At 49.1% G+C, this 21578-nt stretch overlaps 1 protein-coding gene across 8 annotated transcripts in view; it reads right to left on the bottom strand.

The window, feature by feature from the left end:
* The window catches only part of RIMS1 (regulating synaptic membrane exocytosis 1), a 292497-nt gene that overhangs the window by 66416 nt on the left and 204503 nt on the right, over positions 1-21578 (bottom strand). For 2 of the 8 annotated variants that reach the window (XM_054162518.1, XM_054162521.1), the window contains 4 exons: positions 17903-17986; positions 11045-11116; positions 8907-9019; positions 3560-3589 (listed from right to left, as the gene is read on the bottom strand). In XM_054162518.1, the coding sequence (XP_054018493.1) occupies positions 3560-3589; positions 8907-9019; positions 11045-11116; positions 17903-17986 (299 nt within the window). Of the gene's footprint in view, positions 1-3559; positions 3590-8906; positions 9020-11044; positions 11117-13487; positions 13560-17896; positions 17987-21578 lie in introns of those variants that run through there. The other 6 variants (XM_054162523.1, XM_054162524.1, XM_054162531.1 and 3 more) reach the window with 5 other exon arrangements.

Here is a 21578-nt window from a genome sequence, read left to right as displayed (position 1 = left end):
CAGATCTCACAGCATCTGGAACTCCAGCTGCACACCCGGGCTGCCAGCCTTTGGGCAGGGGAGCAGGGGAGCAAAGAGCAATGTCATGCAAGCACTTGATGGAAGAGTGCTCTGGGAGGTCTTCCTCCTAGTAATGAGAAGCTTGCCTGGATTTCTTGTGACAAAGAAGCTTTGACCAGCATGAAAGGCAGCTCTTGGCACATATTTCCATGATTGGGGAAGAGTTTGGAGTTTTTTATTGGCAGGCTGTAGAATGCAGGCAGGAGCCCAAAGTGACCTGCCACACATGTAGCTCCAGCAAATAGCTCTGAAGTGGAAACTTAGAGTCACAGAGTTGTTTTGGTTGGGAAAGACCTCTGAGATCATCCAGTCCAACCATCAACCCAGCAGCCCCATGGCCACTAAACCATCTCCCACGCTGCCATGGCCACACATTTCTTGGAACACCTCCAGGGATGGGGACTCCACCACCTCCCTGGGCAGCCTGTGCCAATCCCTGACCACTCTGGCAGGAAAGAAATTTCTCCTAATCTCCAACCTAAGCCTCCCCTGGCACAATCTCAGGCCATTTCCTCTCACCTGACACTAGGCAGAAGAGACTGATCTTTACAACCTCCTTTCAGGTATCCAGCAAATAAGAAAGGATAAGAGAAATGTTGGCAAGGTGTGCAAATCTAAACCTTTATGCCTACAGAAGGAACAACACATTCTTAACGTCAGAACCAAACACAGAGCCTGGCAGATACTGAATTTCTCTGAGGTGAATGAGGTTTGATGCTTCTGGAGCACTGTCACTCCAAGCACACTGCTGGTGAAAAAGATCCTGACAGAAGTCATGAGAGCTGCAGAAAGTCACAGCAGAGAACTCACACTGGTGCTGGAGCACAGTGAAGGATTGCAGACACAGTGCAGAGCCTCTCTAGGTTGTTTCTGCTCGGCCTTTAGGATGAGTTTGGCAATAGGCACACATGTGGTAAATGTAATGGCTTCACAAATCCACAGGGAACTGTACTAAGAGGTGAAAAACAACCACACCAAAATGTTGAGATCATGAGTAGATGAATGCCTGGAGATGCAAGGTTAGCTAGACTGAGAAATCAGTGTCTTGCTAAGGTAAAGACCTTGCTGGACTTCTCTGCACAGAAAAGGTTCTCAGCTGCAATGTGCAGATAGTGAGGGTCTGAAGCTGGCCCTGCAGCCCTGGTCCCTGGCCCTGACTAGAAGGTGCTGTGGCTCCTTAAAGCTTGTGTGCTTGGGTTTCCTTCCCATGGGAGCTGATAGAGCTCTGGACCTCCTCCCAGATCAGAACTGAGGCATGGCCAAGCCACAGAGTGCCAAGCTGGGAAGCCAGCTGGGATCTCCTAGCACATGCAGAAGCAGGGTGGCCAGCTTGAGTTCAACAACTCCCTCCAGAAGGAAGCCCATACAACAAGCAGAACTAACTGATGCAACACTCAGCTCTACCTCAAAGAGCTTCAAGCAGAAGCTTGCATTTAAAAGCAAGGAGCAAGAAAGCAAGCACATGCTTTTAAAATGCAAAGGAAAGCAAACCTCTGGGTTTGGGCAGCACTCCAGGTTAGCATTCTTGTAATCTGCTGAGGGCTTCAATGCAACCTTCCCATTGATGAGGTGGAACAGATGCTTAGGGGGGGTTGTGGCAGATTCATCTGGGGAGTGTTGTTCACACCAGCAGTATATCCTTTCCTTCATGCCTACATCTCTTGTCACCCCTGTGAGCCCTCCCAGTCCCCACCTCCCATTCACCTCCTGTCCAGCCTTTTAGCCTCTTGCTCTGCACTGGGAAAGCCACAGTTAACAGCGGACTGCTGGTGGGAGTCAGCTCAAGGTAAGCTGTTCAGAGTCCCCCAGAACTGCCAGCACTCCACTTCTCCTGATTCTCTCCCAGCTCTTTTCTTCCTCCAGGCTCCACCTGCACTCAGCTCAGACAAGATATGTAAAAATGAACCATTTTAGCACTTTCTTAGGACATTCCATAGTACATCCTTAACATGGCAAAATCCTAGGCTCCTGGAATTGTCTGGGCTGGAAATCACCTTTCAGATGAATAACCTGTGATTGCTAGTCCCTGTATAAGAGATTATTTCCTTCTCACCACTGCCATCAAGCACCCCCCCAGTGCTGGTGGGGCTGTGGGAGCTTGCAGGCAGCGGAACTACTGCTGTATTTCCACCTAAGCAAGCAGGAATGTGGCAGGGGGATTCACCTTGCCAGGGAGCTGAGGAGTTGTAGGACATATTCTGATTGAGATCCATCTCAGTTTGACTTTGACCCCCTCCCCCCTCCCCCAAAACCTGTGTTCAGAGCAGAATTTCCCAAGCTGTGCCAGACTCAAGAGGTCAGAGAAGGTTCATCTGTGCTGCAGTCTACACAGCACAGTGGTTTGCTGATAACATTAAAAGGGATTCCTTTCCCCCCCTCACTTCTTTCTCTCCAAGCCTCTTTGTGATTTGGGCACGATGCCTGCTCTCAGGAAAAACAAACACGAAGACTCCTCTGCGATGTTGTCTTGGCAGGGTCATGGTAGCCTACCCTTCTCACACCGTGGCACAGCCTCAGGTGCCTGCTGCCTGGGCTCACTGGCTCACTGCTGCCAGCACAGACAGGGAGGGCTCCCAGGAGGGTGAGTGCTGTGTGTGTGCCACTAGAAACCTGCCTCACAGCATGGCAAACTTTCTGGCTGCCGAGGGCTGGGCAGGTAAATAAAAGGCAGCTCCTGCCTCAGAACTCTCTGCATACACAGGACAGTTTCTGGTTATCTTCACCTCCCATTATTCCTAAGCTCAGGGCTATTGTGACAGTTTTAGGCTGTGCCTTTAAGAAAGGTCAGCTACTGAAACACTCTAGCTGAATGTTTTGGTGTGAAAAGGGAAACAAAGATAGTTCTAAAGGATTTCCTTGGTAGATCAGTGGGAATGTGACTTTGAGTCTGTTTTAGCTCAGCCTGTTTCAGTCAGTCTGCACAGCTCTTTTCTTTCTGCTGTGCTGCCTGTGGCCCTCCTCTATCGAGGGGAGGGGGAAGGTTTTCTGTGTCACGTTCTTTCCTGTGTATTTATGTATAGACTGTAAATACTGCATACAGAGGAGCCTCAGCTTCTCACTACCACAGCTATGAAGCATCCTTCCCAGATGTAAGAGCCACAGCTGCAGAGGTGCAAAGCTCAAGACTGCCTCAGCTAACATCTTAGTCACTGTGTGAGGTTTAACTCAGCAGAGCAGCTTCTGAGCCATATAAAATCCCATGAGTGCTCCTCTTCAGCCCAAACATATTGCATTTCAGGGGGAGAATCAGAAATCACAGGAGAAACCATTTTCAGATTCCAGAGAGGGGCATCAGATAGCTAATGGGTATTTGGGAAACAGCCTCCTCATCCTTAAGCACTGCCAGCAGAGTGACACCAAAGAGAGGGAGGGCAGGGGCAGTGCTTGGGAAACAACCCCCTCACCCATTAAACACTGCTAACCAACACAGTGACACCAAATACAGGGAGAGCAAGGGCAGTATCAACAGTTGTAGAAAAATAATGAGATAAATAGTTACCTTTTGTGGAAGAGTTAAAAGTCTCTGGCTCTTCAATGAATTAAATGCACGGGGGTGATGGAAACAGAAAAAGAAATCAGCAGATTGGAAGTTAGATAAAGGAAAAGTGTTAGAGGTGACAATGGCATGTCCAGCAGGCAGTACCCCAGCAATGGGGGAAATCAAAATGATAAACCATGAGAACGAAAAAAGCCTATGACTGTTCCCCCTCAAACTTAACAGGAACAATGAAGTGACTGAGAAGCAGATTGTGGACTCCTGAGGTGCTCCTCTGGAGCGGTATTGTCATACTCGGACACAAAAACGTTTACGTCGCTTTCAGTCTCATTCTCACTCCTGAATCATGTAGCCCAGTTTTAGATTCAGAAGCCTTTGTTTTGAGTGCTACAAATGTATTAGCTGTTAACTCTAATCCACAGCAGCCAATAGCTATTGGGCTGCTGAACATCAGCCTCTCAGGAAAACACCAAAGATCCTGAGGCTTGGACTCATCTGCAAGAGTCAGCCAAGACACTCTCTCCACCACGAGTAAGGGTTCCACAAGCTGCCTCAGAACGTGCAGTGCCACCTCCTAATTTCCAAATCAAACCACAAACATGGAGACAAACCCAAAAATGCTTAAAGTCTAACATCTGAAATCAAATGGACTGATTCTTTTGCCTCCCCAGCTTGACACTGATGGGTCAGGGAAAAGAAAGGCTTTAACTGACAGGGTTTGACCCAAGCCACACTCTCGCTGCGGTGGCATCCGAGCGGCCAAGCACATCTGTACACGACAGCTTTCACCACCCAGCCACTGGCTTGGGTCCTGAGGATCTTGAACTGATTGAACACTGACAGGCATTTGCAGCTCAGCTGTATCATTGGGCAAGGCACTCATTCTCTGTATGAAATCCTGGTTCTCGGTTGTCAGACACTGGTCATCCAAACAACTTCACCCCTCTGGGGTGTGATTACCATTACAGGCCTGCAGTTAACACAGATGAACTTTATACATTTGGTACCAGGAGAGTCTTGCCCACAGCTCTCCCTCAGCAGCACACACACACACTTCACCCTGCACACAGGCTGTGTACAAACTCGTGCAGCTTCCTCTGACACGGGATGTTGGTGCTGGGCATGCTCCTGCGTGTCTAAAGTCACTGCTCACAGCCTGCTGCTGCCCAACAGCTGCCCCTGGAAGCTCATCCAAGCACACTGGTTCAGGGATGTTCACTCTTGACAGGTCAACAGGCTGCTGATTGTCACAAACCTTACTCTCATTACAGGACTCCTGGAACACAAAACCACATTGGTGACGCTAGGAGAAAGAAATCATGCTGTGAAGAGCCACAGAGGAGCAGATACAGAGAGAGAGCTCTTAGAGATCATCTGCACACTGCTGACAGTCACTGCACACTTCTCCTGCTGGTTCACACATTTCACAGTGCATGGGATGGTTTTTCTTATTCATTTGCTACATTTCCTAACAGCATCCCCAACATTCATCAACTGAGCTAAAGACAGGTGTGGAGAGACGCTGCAGGTCTTCAGGCTGCATTCATTGCCTTCACGAGTACAGAGACCACCCATCACACACGAGTGCAGACTCCCACTCTCAAACCATCTCCAAGCAAGAGCTCCTGTGATGCTTGACAGCTGCAGCCACAGAGGACAGGCTGAGTGAAGATCACAGAAGCATGCTTCATAGGTAAGGATCATTCCATGCAACCCACAGCCAAGTTGTTGCAGAAACAGCTGGAAGCCAGAGTGGACACAGAATCCCCACAGCTCAGAATGATCTGCACAGTTCCACTTAAACATGAGGGAAATAAAAGAGGCACGGATGCAAACCTGTGTCTGGCACACCATGACACCTTCAGACCACACCACTGCCCTTACCAGGGCTTAGAATGTCACTGCCTTAGCCACCCAGCCACACCACCTGCACATTGCCAGGTCCTTTCATACAAGTAGCAGTGAAAACAAAGAACTAATGATAAAAAAGCAGCTTCTTAGAGCAGTGTAAGGCAGGGTAATGACTCTGAAGCACACCCAAGTGCACCACACGAGCTGGCAACGTTCAGAGGTCTCAGGAGCTTTAGATCCCATCGCATCCCATTGTGCCTTGCACTCCAGAAATGCTGCTGCTGGGGCTGCAAAGGACAACACAGCCAGGTCTGCCTGGCACAGCACTGGGGGGCCAGGTGAGAATCACATGAGCTGAAACCCACAGAAGCCTACAGGCTCAGCTGTGACCGTGCTCAAAGTCTCATGTACTGCAGCACACAGACATGAGAACTGTTCCAAGTGACAACCACCACCTGCCCCCACTGCTGCTGCCCCCTTCAGAACACCAGCACCAAGAAGACTGCTTGGTTGGTTGCTGCTTCGAGGCTTTAATCTTTAAATTGGACTTTTTTCCTCTACATTTAGGATTTCCCCCCCTCTATTCCTGATCAGAAGTACCAATCCCATTTCTGTAATGCCACAGGGAGCACCACTTTGGCCCTGTCTGTGAGAATTCCTTCCATGAGATGTTCTAACAAAGTCTGTTTGCTGAGGCCCTTTAGGAACTGCCTACACTTTATGGTCCTCACACTGCTGACCAGAGCAGAAGCCAAGAGGTCTGTCAGGGACAAGGAAACCACCACATCTGAAGTTCTGAAGCAGCCAGTGACCAAATGGGATATCCAAGATGCAATGCCAGTCCTACAGGAAGGCTTATCAGCAGGGTATGAACATATACAACTGACAGATATGGGCTCAGAGCTCAAACATGGCTCTCTTTCTCACCATGACAACCACTGCCAGTCTCTTGCTCCTTCATTAACTCTCACTCGTTGCATAATGAGAGGTTTAAAGACCAACAAAATTATTTTACTGGATTTTTCTGTGCCTCCTTAACATGCAGAATATGCAACACCCCCCTCCCCCTCCCACCCCCAATCTACAGACGTTCATTCAGTTATTTTTGGTCTTACAGCAAGCACTGTGAGTTGTAAGCCAGACAAGGACTCAGAGGAGTATCTGTTCAGACGTATGTGCAAGGCACTTGTCACACCAGAGTTTACACAGAGCACAGAAGAAGAGTTTTGCTATAGCCATAACACCTTATGGTGTATCCTACTGGAGTGCCTCCAGCCCCAGGACGGACCACCACAGAGCAGCTTCATTTACGAGTAAAAGATGGCATTTTGAGACGCCCCCTGGAGCATCTGCACACTGCACTAGGTTTTGCCATCACCTACACCCAGCATGACTGTGAACTTCCACCAGTAAGGACACAATTCACTCCCCAGCACAGCTAATGAGCAGCTTTCACAGACCTCGATATGCTTTGGACTCAATCCCAGATTAGAGTCTGGAGCCTCTAGTGGCTCCATGTGACCCTGGTCCTCATTAGGCAGGGGTCAAAGAGGTGAAACTGCCGTTTGCATTTGATACTGTAACTCAGAGCGAAGACAGCGGTCCCACAGCCTCGCTGGAGGCATGCCCTGCAGTGGTGTAAAGTCTATGCACACTCTCAGCTCTGTGTCAGAAGACATTGGCAAAAGGGTTCAGAAACATTTTACAGGCTCTGTACACTCCGCAGGTGTCGCCCTCCGGGAACAAAGCATCACACACGGCTGAAGGCAGAGACCCTCCCCACCAAAGGCCCAGCCGGGCCCTGAGCCAAAGCCAAAGTGCTGTGCCAAGAGGTCTGCCCCTTTGGCTCCCGCTCCCTGTGCCCCGGGACACGGCGCCGGCGGAGGCAGGACGGTGCCCGGCGGAGGGAAGGGCACCGCGCGTCCTGCCGGGGCGCTTGGTGCACGAGACGCAAGCACATCAGCCACGGGGGCCACGGGAGCTCAGGGAAGCAGCTGCGCTTCACGGCTGCCACAGCAGCAACAGCTTGCTGCACCTAGCGTGGCCTCAGCCTTCTGCTCAACTGCCATTTTCCCTGTCCTCTTCTACACAGGTCCCATCCCCGCTCCTCTTCAGGGCACGCTTCACATTTATTCCCAGTGCCTCTGGCACACCAGCACTGTGTTCTCAGCACACCTGGGACCAGGACCAGCAGAGAGGTGACAGGCAAGTGTGCAAAGGAAAGCCCACTTGACATGAAATGGAAAGCTGGTTGCACCACCCTCTGAAATGGCAGAGAAAACACAGGAGAAGGCTGAAACTCAGCACTTATTGCACATCCCTAGGAAGCCCCCAGCCTACTAATATGCAGAAACAGAAACTGTGAGAGTAGTTTGCAACTGGTTTAGAATATTGGTTTAGCCCTAGGTTCACTACAGCACAGAATCAGAGGGCTGGAAGGCAAAGGTCCCACTTGCGTGAGGATCTGGATCAGTCGGCATCAACACATGTCTAAAACACAAATACAGAGCTGATAGGTATGAAATGGAGGTGCAGTGTGCCAGCACAGCTCAAACCCAGAAATCTCATCCCAAGTGCTTGCACATTAATGGAAGCCATCACACAAACACCCCTGTGGCAATGCAGCATGGTCAGAAGGCCATGGCCAGCAACATCACCTATTCAAGAAAGCAACCTGCCCACAGCTCTATCGAGCACCACAGTCTTTCACTACTAGAAGCATTTCCAGGTAGAAGAGAGGCCTTGCAGCACATGGCCAGCACAGCTGCCCCTTGCAGTCACTGAGCACACAGCTTTTGAAACACAGAAGAGAATCTGGATGTGCAAATATTATCCACTGGGCCATTCTGCTGCAGCGTAACAGCTCACACTGTGCAGCATGGCGCTAGACAAGGCAACAGCCATCTTCATCCTTATGTCACAGGAGGATGGAAAAGAGATACTCCATAACCATGAGCTCTAGGTTGGTAGCTGTTGTTTTTCTCAGCACACAGCAGCACTCCTTGCCTGCTTGTTTGATTCTCAAGAGAGAAGGAGCTGATGGCCTGTGCGCTCCTGTTTCCCGTGGTGACCATTTGCTTATTCACTGAACTCCAGAAGCAAGGCAGGTTTGAGATGTTTATTGTTGATCTGTGTTAGTAATGCACAACCATTAATAGAAAGCATGAGGTAAGAAAGGAGTCAGGCTGTGAAAGCACCGTCAGCAGCTTTGCCCCTGGTTTCTTTAGCTGACCATCAAGGTGTGTGTTGGAAAGCACCACACGACTCTAAGAGCAGAGAAACACCCAAGGGTGCTAGAGAACGAAGGCATTGACCCAGGGGTAATAATCCTCTGGTCAAACTCTCCTGGGTCTCCCACACCACAAATATGCTTTCATGCTCTTCTGCTGCTGTGTTTGTAGAATGATAGCATCGAACACATGGTTATCAAAACAGAGTTTAGGCAAAGAAAGGTAAGAAATGAAAGAGTTTGAGCTGCCAGCAGCTCAGGGTTTGATACCTTGCTCTATACTGCCACTCCTTACTGGAACCTGCGGGAGCTGCCTTCCCCTGCGACTGCTGAAGGCTGTGTCTGCAGGAGGAGACTGCGAGGGACTTCCTTGGTGATGTATTCTGCAAAGGAAATTGAGACACAAGGGAAATCACTCAAATGCAGAGAAGGTTTCTGTCCTAAACACACATTGAGTGCTAAATGCTGAAGATGAGTTTGAGGAAGGCTGTGCTGGGTGTACGCCATGGGCACACACACAGGGATGGGCACCTAGGGGACTTAAAAGGCCTCACACTTAATTTCTCTAACTACTTGCAGCTATGCAGAAATATTTGCCTGAGCCTTGCTGCTGGGGTGCTGCTCTTAAACAGTGTGCTAGGCAAAACCCACTGACTGAAAAGGAGCTCTCTAGGAACGATTCATGGTCGTGCCCCGGGGCAGGAGGGCAATCCCAAATCCACCTCCATACCTGATCAACCTTTTACACTTTATTTATAGCCTTTTGTATTCTATTTATATTTTCTCTTTTATTTATACTCTTTATATTTTATTTATAATCTTTGTAATTTGCAACCTTTATGTTTTGTTACCTTCATATTTGATTTGCTGCCTTTATGATTTATTTGTAACATTCATATTTTCTTTGCAGCCTTTACATTTATTAACTTCTGTCTTCCCTTGGTGCAGATGCAGTAACTGCACAAGGCCACAGAGAGCTGGACAGCAAGTGCCTGGCCCCTAACCGTGCTACTGAGGGGGTGCACGTGTGTGTACATGTGAAGGATGTAAGAGTTTCAATCATTTTTGTTGTTATTTATACTTTGATCTTTATCTAACTGTACCTAAGTAAATCTCCTAACCCCCTTGGCTGAATTCTGCTTAGCACTACGGCCACCTGATTTCTTACGTGTAGATCCAGCATCTGAGTGCAACACATCAAGCACCTTGGGCAAGCTGGGAAGCTTCCATTTCAAACAAGCAGGGTCCCCTCTAGCCACTAAGGGAAGAGTTTAAGTAAAACTAGAAGTAAAGTTTAAGTAAAACACAGATGGGAAGATGAGCCCTGGGAGAGCTTGCTGTTCAGTGCCCTTGCCTGTCAGAGCAGTATCACACTGACTGCAGTGGCTCAGAGAATCATGGAATGGCTCAGCTTGGAAGGGACCTTAGAGATCTTCTACTCCAACTTCCTTGCTGTGCACAAGGACACCTCTCAACTAGACTTGGTTGCTCAAGGCCTTGAACACCCCCAGGGAGGAGGCAGCCACAGCCTCCCTGGGCAGTCTGTGCCAGAGTCTCACCACTCTGGTACTGAAGAACTTCTTCCTCAGCTCCAGTCTAACCCTGCTCTGCCTCAGCCTCAAACCTTTCCCCTTTGTCCTGTCTCTAGACACCCTCATGAACAGTCTCTCTGCAGCCCTCCTGCAGGATCCCTCCAGGTATTGGACTTTATTCTGCTACAAGTCAAGGGTTCACTCCTGCGCCACAGCGTGAGAGCATTTCTCCTCTGGATGACCACAGGTACTCTACACTTTTCAGCTGTCCTGCAGGATCCCTTCAGGCAGCTCTAAGGTCCCCCTGGAGTCTTCTCCAGGCTGAACCACCCCAGCTCCCTCAGCCTATCACTGTTTATCTACTACCCCAAGGTGTCAAAGAGATAATCTGCAGTGTTAAGTAAACGATTTGTGGGGCTGGTGCTGGGTAGCCAAGTGCCTTTCTCCCAGCCTGGCAGCTGTGTGCGCAGCAGGGCACGTCCTGGGCAGCGGTCAGCAAAAACGCTTGGGTGATATCCAGGTGGATACAGAATGAAACAGCGGTGGAAGGCCAGAGCACAGCCAGCTCTACTCTCACACTGCAGAGCTGCTCCAGTTCAACAGCAGCAACTACCACTGGGATGGTGAAGAGGGGACACAGAGGATATGGGGGAAGTGCCACCCACGGAGAGTGCAACACAGCCAGCAGTGCTAATCATAGAGATACAATAATGACAGATTCAGCTCAGTCCATGACAGTAACACTGCAGATGATAACAACGTAGCTCTTGGTACTGCCACAGGTGCTCCACTGCAGAAGTCACCTCAGAGGCAGATGCCAAGAGCTGCCCTCAGGCTGACTGCCAGAGCTGTTTCCTCACCCACCAGCAAGCCTACCTTTCTGTTTCAGCTGCGGAGCCTTTCCTAGTTTGCTTTTGGCTGCTGTATCTTTCCACTTTCCTGGGCTGCCTGTGAAATGACATGTCAGAGAAGGCATAAACCAAGGGCAATACAGAGGCAGGAAGATTATCTACTAATGTGCTATAAAGGTAGTAACAGAAAGGGTTGGCAGATGGAGAAGTGACACTATGGTCATGAACAGGTTTGGTGAACTGGAGAGTTAAGATCAGCTTTGATTGAGGGTGATGATGATGCAGAAGTTATGAGGTAGCAAAAGAGGGGAGGTAACACCAATCCTGACTGATTCACAGCCTGCATCTGATCAGAAGCAATACCCTCTCGTGGGACTTGCACTCATAACAGCATGGCAAAGAAATGCAGAGGAGACAGAAGCAAGTTAATTTGATCAGAGACATGTAGAATCATTAATCAGAAGGGAAAAACAAATACTGCAGCAAGTACTGTTCAAATATCACCCTTAAAAATGGCTTAACACCTAAATTTGGAAAGCAAAAGCAGTGGTGCACCAGCTGAGATTTCAGCAGTGCTGCCAGATGCCTAATACAAACTTGCCTTGACTCTCATCATGTGCAAGCTCGTTACAGCGGAGCAATGGCTCCGAACAACTCCACTGACTTTTGCTCTGCTCAGCACAAGTAAGTCTGAAGCTTATTTCCTTCCTTGGCTCCTTTCTTGCAGTAATAGTTCATGGAATTGATCTGACAAGTGGGTAGTGAGGCACTGGTTACCTCTGTCAGTCTGAGCAGTTTCTTTGATAGGAGATAAGGCCAATGAGGAGTGGTGTGATGAAATAAAGGGAAGAATACAGGAAAAGCATCTTTCACCATTGTGTTCCAGCACTAGATAGACAGACAGATAGGTAGAGAGGAGATAGAGACAGAGATGATGATAGGTAGGTAGGTAGGTAGATAAGAGAGGTAGAGGTAGAGATATAGAGATCATAGAGATAGAGATCATAGAGATAGAGATAGAGAGATAGAGAGGTAGAGCTAGAGATAGAGAGGTAGAGAGAGATAGAGATATACAGAGAGACAAAGAGAGAGAGACAGAGATCTCGATACATAGAGATATAATTAAAATCTCTGCAAGTTTTGTGTGCTCAAACCTTTTTCCTTTCTACCCATAGTCATGTGAGGAGATTCAAATTAGGGTTTACTATTTTGAACCTCTGATAACTTTTTTTGTCCCTAATGAAATGTGCCTAGAGTGTGTCAGGAATGGTCAGACCCACGAGGTGAAGGTTCTTCACTGGTGGCCCAGGTGTGTTCACAAACCCTACCCTGCTTCTCACAGTGGTCAGAAGCATGGATAGAAACTTGGACCGCTGCAGATGATGCAATGAACACAGGAAGCTACAAAACAATTACTGTGGGCAAACCAGGTAGATTAAAACAGTATTTTCCTTTTAAACCTTTGTGGCATTTCACCCAATGGCTGAACTGGGAAGTACCTAAGCAGCTGTAACACCAAATTACACCCCAAGAACTTAATCAGAGTGGACTTTGGTGACTTGCATCCACTGCAGCATTTGCTGAGCCTTGTCCTGTGGCAGTGTGCTCCACGCCAAGGAAGACCCTGCGGCAAGGCAGGCCTGGCTTTGTGCACGAGCAGAGCTCGGTCCCTGATGCTTTCCAGGGTCCTGTGCTTTCTCACTACACAGCTATTACCTTGGACACAAGCATGAACATCCTCTTCATCCTCAAGCTATTTCCACAGAGTATTGTTTTCATTACTTCTATTTTTGTCTTTAGCAGGACAAACACAAGGTGGGGACTCAGAGGGAAACACAACAATGCTGCAGCTTTAGTTACAGTTGAAGGCTCACAAAGTATTTCAAGCCATGGTTAGAACCCCTGGACGCAGCAGAATTCTGCCCTCCTCTGTTTCTGTTTGCTGGGGTTTGGGACTCATTTGCCTCCTGAACCTTTGGTGAGTTGCTTTGACTGGGACCTGATCTGCTGTGGAGGGAAACCTGACTTGGGGACTAGGATGGCAAAGCTGAGAGCAGGAGATGCTTTGCTGTGGAGAGTGACCAAGTGATATACAGCACTGGCAAGCTGAATATCCTCTTTGCGAGCAACAGGCACTAGAAATGTGTTCAGAATCACAACTTCCTTCCTGTTCACTGCTCCTGCAGCACTGGCAGTGCTGGCTTAGCCTGAGCACAAGGTGGGCATTGGCAGGTGCCTATTTAGGCCTCATTTAACCCTCACATACCATGTACAGAGAATACTGGGGGTAAGAACACTCAGATCAGGCTCAGATTTACCTCTTAAATGCACAAGCCATGCACAAGGACATGTGCACATAAAAGGAGGGAAAAGCTAAAGGCATGGCAGGGTTATGCAGAGCATATGAAGGACATAAGATCCCCAACACCTCATTTACTTGGAACTAGGGTGTGAGGAAATAAGGATACCTCTGTGCTGCTCCAGGTCTAGCACTTAGGTGGTCTACACTGTCCTGCTTTGGAATGCAAGAGTCCAGCGTCCTTGTTTTTCACAAAGTGTGGGAACATGGATGTGGATTTGGACAGAATGAGCAGAAACAGAGAGATGGTCACATGCAGTGAAGGTGAAGACATGCAGTCAGACATATAACCCAAGAGATCTAGGGCAGGGTCTGCTGAGGAAGGCTCTCCTCTCCTTTCCCTTGCCATTGAGCCCATCCAGACCATTCAAGGCCACTTTGGGTACAGAATCAACGATCCAAGATGCAATAAAGTAAAGAATGGAAGCCACAAGAGCATGTTGTAAAACCACCATGCTCCAACCTCCTCCCAGGCAGCTGCAGAGAGCAAGAAGGTCTCCACTCAGCCTCCTGTCCTCCAGAGATCCAGGCCAAATGACTCTGCCAGTGGCAATGCACAGCACACCTCAAGTCCTCTCCATGAAGAGACCAGAAGGGCACTTGCCCTACAACTTGCTTCAAGATGACTTTTGGCCAAGCATTCTCATGGATCATAGAGTCACAGAACAGCCTGGGCTGGAAGAGACCTCAGACATCAACTCCTCCAAGCCCCTGCCATGGGCAGGGACACCTCTCAACCAGCCCGGGTTGCTCAAGGCCTCATCCAACCTGGCCTTGAACACCTCCAGGGAGGAGGCAGCCACAGCCTCTCTGGACAACCCATTCCAGAGTCTTGCCACCCTCCTAGTGAAGAATTTCCTCCTAAGATCCAACCTGAACCTATTCTCCTTCACTTTAAATCCATTTTCCCTTGGCCTAGCTGTGGGCACTCTTGTAAAAGGTCTCTCTGCAGCCTTCCTGGAGGATGCCTTCAAGTGCTGGCAGGCAGCTCTAAGGTCCCCCTGGAGTCTTCTCTTCTGCCAAGACCTCTACTGACATTGCTGTTATGAATAAATGCACAACTGTAAATCATAGAATGAGAAAATCACCCAGGCTAGGAGGCACCTCCAAGGCTCATCCAGCCCAACCCCTCTGCACTCAGCAGGGACATATCCAACTAGAGCAGGTTGCCCACAGCCCTGTCCAGCTGCACCTTGAACATCTCCAGGGATGAAGCCTCAACCACCTCCCTGGGCAACCTGTGCCAGGCTTCCACCACCCTCATGGTGCAGAACTTGTTCCTCACATGCAAGCTCAATCTGCTCTGCTCTCCTTTGAAGCCACTGTCCCTGCTGCTGTCCCTGCAGGCCTTTGCCAACAGCCTCTCTGCAGCCTTCTTGCAGCCCCTTCAGGTCCTGGCAGGCTGCTCTGAGCTCTGCCTGCAGCCTTCTCTTCTCCAGGCTCAACACCCCCAGCTCCCTCAGCCTGGCCTGGCAGCAGAGCTGCTCCAAGCCCCTGAGCATTCTCCTGGCCTCCTCTGGAGCCTCTCCATCAGCTCCAGGTCCTTGCTGTGCTGAGGGCTCCAGAGCTGGTGTCTGTGAATAAATGTGTTTCACAAAGTGAATGTAAATTGTGCGAATTAGCAATAATGCACAAGGAATCTGTTTAAGGAATGCATTCAGGAATAGATCTTGATTGCACCCTATATGCAAATTGGGACAATTTGTAAGCCAGATCTGAAATGTACTCAAAAGAAAAACAAGATGACATCTGTCAGAGTCAATTAATCTGTGCAAATGTGATTTGGCAGCTGTGAAAAGCAGTTAGTTAGCTACCCCTGCTGATCCATCACACTCATCCCCTGACACCCACAGCATCAGCTGTCAAATCCATGCAAACACACAGCATCACAGAGTGCACTGGGTTGGAAGGGACCTCTAGAAGCCATCTAGACCAACCTGCCCTGCAGGGACATCCCCAGCCAGACATTGGAATCACCTCCCAAGGCAAGCAGGGGATTCCCTTACACTGGTCAGGTTTAAGACCCATCCTGACAGGGTGCTGGGCCAGCTCATTTCAACTATACTATTACCAGAAAGGTTGGACCAGATGATCCCTGGGGCCCCTTCCAACCTGCATTCTGTGATTGTGTTGCTCAGAGCCCCATCCAGCCTGACCTTGAATGTCGCCAGGGACAGGGCCTCCACCGCCTCCCTGGGCAAGCTGTTCCCTCATTCCTAACTCCATCTATTCTAGAGCAGAGTGGTGCTGCCAGCTGCTACAGCCGTGGGAAATAATCAGAATGAATGGCAGTTTGGAGTGGCAAACAAAGGTTAAGCATCACTGCATCCCTCACTGGTACTCTACAGAGACGGTTAGAGCCATGCAATGCAAAGAGCCCAGCGTGCTCCTGACTTCTCTTAATCTAGGAGAGGGAGGATGAAACCAATCATCAGGGTTCAGGTTACCCTAAGCTCCTTCTATGTTCCTCACTGCCTGCATCCCTGGGGTCTGGTGACCTGATCACCTGAAGATTCCCAAGCACAAGGCCCTGCTGTCACTAAGGGAACTGCACTACTGTTTCTCCAGCTCAGTATCTTTCCCATAGCAGACTCTCCCCTACAGAAGCTGTACTGCATTGTGGTTGCTAACAGGCATTAGATGCTTTCAGCCTCGCCCCACAAAACTTCAGCTGACAGCAAACAGCTCACAAATCTGCATTAGGTATGGCAGTGTTCAGATGAAAAGCTCATTTCACTGATATCTGATATGATTATGGATTAATTCCAATCACTTCAGATGGTAACAAGATTTTACCATGTCTGATCCACTGAAGTCAGAGAGAGCCTTCCCATTGCTGTGACAAATGAACAGAGACATTCCCAAAGGTACAAAGTGCTCTGCAAATTCACAGGATGCACTGGGTTGGAAGGGACTTCTAGAAGACATCCAGCCCGACCCAGTAAGCAGGGACATCCCCAGCTAGATCAGCTTGCTCACAGCACCATTAAGCCTGACCTGGAATGTCTACAGACTGGATGTGAGGAACAAGCTCTGCACCAGGAGGGGGGTGGAACAGGTTGCCCAGGGAAGTGGTTGGGGCCCCATCCTTGGAGATGTTCAAGGTGAGGCTGGACAGGGCTGTGATCTAGTTGGGGATGTCCCTGCTGAGTGCAGAGGGGTTGGACTGGGTGAGCTTTGGAGCTCCCTTCCAGCCCAAACCATCCTATGATACTTTGGAGCCTCCACCACCTCTCTGGGCAACCTGTTTCAGGGTTCCCCCACCCTCACAGTAAAGAACTCAAACTATGAATCCTTGTCCCATCAAAGGGATGCTTTGGCAAGGTGCCCAGGAATGCAGCACTGTAAGGGGGCACAAGTCTGAAACCATCTTTCACAGGTTTAATTTCACAACTAAATGACAAATGACACTACTCTGACTCAAACCCCAGAAATGCCACTGAAGCAGTTACACTCTTCCCACCTTGTGTTAGTGGAATACATCCAGGATCAGGCAAACAGCTAAGTGCTCTAAGCACTTAGTACTAGTACTCTCAGGAGGTGAAGGCCTAGCCCTGCAGTAACTGAGCTGTATGAAGTGCTAGTCTAAACAGTGCTGCATGCAGTGGATTATTTCCATGAGCCATCTGTGTTCTGCCATCTACTCTAACACTGAACACTGCAAGGGAAAACCCTGAGTGCATCTCAATAGAAATGAGAATGTCTGTATATGAAAACAGACAGACAGACAGACAATCAGATCTTGCTGGGGGGAAGAATACCAAAGGGAAGAAGTCCTACTGCCAAAGCAATGGACTGGCAAAACTGATCAGAGCAGAAAGATTACGACTAGAGCAAAACCAGAAGGTGTCTGCATGAACCATAGCTGATACTCAGCACAAAGTTTCATCCCAAGCACTGATGCCTTAAGCAAAACCTACCTTGTCAGGAGCACCTGCTCCGTGGAGACCATCCTGACTGGGACAGGAATTTACACACAGAGCCAGTTCTGACACACACCAACTACCAAGTGTTACCAAGACTTCCAACACAGCAGCTGGTGCTTGGTTGGGTGTTTTTTACCTTAGGAAAATGTTGTTTAAAAAAAACCACAACAGGAAAACATAACAAACCCAAAGGCCACTGATGAAACAAAAAGAAACAGGTAGGCAGCAATAGGCTCTGCAACAAACACTTCTCATGTTATAAAGCACCACAGTGAAAACACCACCAGCAGCATTTACAGAAGCAGGTAAAACCAGACCACAGGAGGTTAACAGAGATGATGCTCTGCTGCACCAGGACATCTGATCCCATGGCTTGGGACCACTCTGGCAAACACAAAGCTTGACAAGACATCGACTCCCAGGTGCTTTGTAACAGCTCAAGGAAATGCAGAGATGGTTAACTCAAGCTGCTGTTTTATTTTGGGCTGCTGGAGGTTGTCAGTTTCTCTTTCCTCCCAGGCACACTCATAAAAGTCAGAGTACTCCTCAGAGTGCAGGATGCAGCAGGGCTCTGCAGCTGGGAGGAGCTGACCAGTACCTGTCATCCTCCGGAGATGCATGCTGGATATGAATCCTGGGACTAGTAGGTCGTCTCCTCTCTAGGGAGGGGGACCATCTACCCCTGCTTGCCCGTTCAATAAAACAGGAGAGAAACAGGACATTTAGTTTGTGATCAAATCAAACCTATGGATTTGGGACTGGAAAAATGCCCCACAAAGGGCTGGCAGCGTGCCACTGCGCTGCTGTGTCTGGAGCCCCACGGCACGCTGTTCCCATGGCTGCTCCCTCTGCATGCCCCCAAAAGGCAGAATTTAGACCAAGAGAAATCTGTTGCATAGTGCACCACGGCCAGGGTCTCCAAATGCTGTCACTCACACAGGAAGTCAGCATTTCAAACTCAAGGCAGCTGATCAAGAGCAGATGATGGTCAGTTTCTGACAGCTACTGGCTGGTGTTTGGTTAAGCTCATCTCTGTATCACAGAGTGCTCTGGGTTGGAAGGGACCTTAAAGGCCATCCAGTTCCAAACTCCTGCCACGGGCAGGGATGCCTCCCACCAGACCACATTGCTCAAGGCCTCTCCTACCTCTTTGCACTGCATTCTCAGTAAAAATCATAGAATCAGAGCATGGTCTGGGTCGGGAGGGACCTCCAAGGCTCATCCAGTCCGACCCCTCTGCACTCAGCAGGGACATCCTCCACCAGATCAGGCTGCCCAGAGCTCTGTCCAGCCTCACCTTGAAGATCTCCAAGCATATATGAAATCAAGACTATGAATTTTAAGTAACATTCTGAGGCATCAAGTGACCCTTTTCTGGAATGCAGTGAGAGAGCAAAGGTTAATTAGCTACAACTAAACTGCACTCTTGTGCAGGAGTACTGGGGTCATGCTGACAGCTGACGTGCTGACAGCCTGAGCAGGCAGCCTCCTCTGCTCTTTTCTCTGCGTTGTCTTGCACAATGAAATTTAACCAAAAAGGCCTGAATGATGACTGGAAACTGGTGCCTTACAGCATTTTTCCTTTCATTATGAGCGATGCAAACCATACTACAGCCTGGGGTTGCTCATTTTGTGGGGATATTAGGTGGTTGCAATAGTACAAGGGTATGCATAAGAACTTCCAAACCAACCTCTAAATACTGATTCATTTGTACTGAGATTTTTGTATTAAATGAAATCATTGGATCCTGATTCACTGCTGGCCACTGAGTGAAGCACTGCTGCACTCACAGGCAGCAATGAGTTCACACCAGCTCTCCAGGCCGCTCTAATGCTTCCCTTTCTGAGGCATCCTTCCAGTCCGTGTAACAAGGCAGAGGGTTTGATTTATGGCACATGCAAATAACAAAGGCTTCAGGGAGATTAGCAGCACTTGAGCAGTTAGGTAGCTCTTTCAGAAGAGCAAACAGGTTGTTAGTTGTCAGTTTTCCTTTCCCAAGCGTGAGTCAAAGGAAATGTCAATGCATCAGTGCACTCAGAGCCCTTAATATGCTGATATCCTGCACAAAACTTCAGCAGCAGCTGATGGAAGGAGCTTGGGTCATGCAGTATGAACTTTGAGAACCTTGAGAGGACCATGAGGCACAGCACATCACAGACAGCCAAGCAATCAGCTGCTCCTTGGCATGGGTGACAGAAGGCACCGCATCCCCGACACAGACAGCTACTGCACAGCATTGTCCACGGCAATGGTGGCACTCGGCACAACTGCTCGAAGCATGCAGTGCAAACACCTGACACAGCAGACCCAAAAGCTTAGAAAAGCCAACATGAAACCAGGACAGGTCTTAACTGGATCCCATGACACCTCCAACTCTGTCAGCAGGGAAGAGGCTCCTGCTCAGCTCCATATCTTGTCTAGGTGGCAGTGACCAGCTGAGAGCAAACATTCTGAAGGTCTTTGAAATGCTTGACTCCTACTGCAGGAAGCACCTCAGGACAAATCTAACCCAGAGGCACCTTGCAGGTGTGCTGGCCCTGTTGTACATGAACTAACCCCTGGGCTGTGCTGGTTTTACTTGTTGGATCTCCACTAACCTCTCAGGACCAAAGCATACAAGGAGAGCAAGCTCACATAGTCACCGTTGTGCTCACTGAGGACACACACAGTTGCTTGCAGCAGGAGGCTTAGCTGGGAAAGAAAAGCCACGCTGCATGTAAGTAAGGAACTCTCTCTGGCTGCAATTTTAATATCGTCTTCTCCAGACTGATCTATCATCACAGAATTGTCAGGGTTGGAAGGGACCTCAAGGTTCAGCCAGTTCCAACCCCCTGCCATGGGCAGGGACACCTCACACCACAGCAGGTTGCTCACAGCCACATCCAGCCTGGCCTTCAAAACCTCCAGGGATGAGGCTTCCACCACCTCCCTGGGCAGCCTGCTCCACATGATGATGAGAAACCACTGCTGGATCAGTTCAGATCCTGCACTGAAGTAACATCCCTGTGTGAGAATCATTTTGGTTGGAAAAAACGTTTAAGGTGCTCAAGCCCAACGTGAGTGGAAGCTGGAGGTCTCAATGCCTGCACTCCAGAGTGATGGGACCCAAATAACAAGGGGGGGAGGGGGAGGGAGAGCAGAAAATTTGAGACATTAAAAAAAGACACACAAAGAAAAAAAGCTACTCAAGGAAGCAGTGTTAGCAAAAACATTGAAAATGGCATCAGAGGATATTCCTGAGTGTATTATAAACTAACATTTGTCTGGCAGCTCATCGCAGGAACTGAACACAAGCACCTGGTGACAGAAACAATAAGCAAAACTCCTGGAATAAACAAGAGGGGGAAACAAAAAGAGAAGGGCAGGCCTGGGGCAGCTGCACAGAGGGGTGAGCAGAGGCTGGGTGGTTGGGAGGAGCCACAGAGAAAAGGCATGTTGGCTGTTGCCGTTGTTTTGGGGGTTTCTTTGCTGGTCTGTATGGGTCAACAAAATGACTTTCACTAGCAAAGCAGAACTGCAAAAGCCGGGAACTACCCCAAGGATTTCAAATGACATGAATGATGTTGTGAAGAGCTTAAGGATCAAAGCCATTCCCAACAAAGCACTGGCACAGAGAATTAGGGCTCTGGCTTCCACCAGTTGCACACAGCCAATGCACTCTGGTCTAAAAAAGCTCATGTGGACTATTTGAACACTTGATCTCACATAAAACCTCACTTACACCCTCTGAGTCGAAGGCTGGGGGGCAATGAGCAGAAACAATTTTCTAGAGGTGAGAATATTCATAGTTATGTTGAAGAAACATCCACAGTGCCACAGTGAGAATCATACCTCAGTGTTTGGAGGGCTGAAGAGCTAACTCTTAAAGCAGAATCTACACCACCCACTGCTCCTCTGTGTTATAAGCAGGACCAACCCCACGCCTGGCAGATCTTTGCCCAGCTGTAGAATAGTTTAGGTTGGAAGGGATCTCAAAGCTCATCCAGTCCCACCCCCCTGCCATGGGCAGGGACACCTCCCACCAGCACAGGTTGCTCAAGGCCTCATCCAGCCTGGCCTTGAGCACCTCCAGGCAGGGGACATCCACAGCCTCCCTGGGCAGCCTGTGCCAGTGTCTCTCCACCTTATCTTCTAATATCTTCTTAGTTCCATTCTTTCCCAGAAGAAGAACTTTTCAGCACCCTCAAGATGTTTCCCAGGTCAAAAGCACCTATTTAGGACTCCTAAGAGCAAAGAAGTGATATTTTTTCAGGACCAGGCCCACAGATGACTT

The sequence above is a fragment of the Dryobates pubescens genome, chromosome 6, assembly GCF_014839835.1.
Source record: "Dryobates pubescens isolate bDryPub1 chromosome 6, bDryPub1.pri, whole genome shotgun sequence".
NCBI lineage: Eukaryota > Metazoa > Chordata > Aves > Piciformes > Picidae > Dryobates > Dryobates pubescens.
The sequence above is the reverse complement of the archived record's forward strand: the minus strand, read 5'-3'. Positions and strand labels throughout refer to the sequence as shown.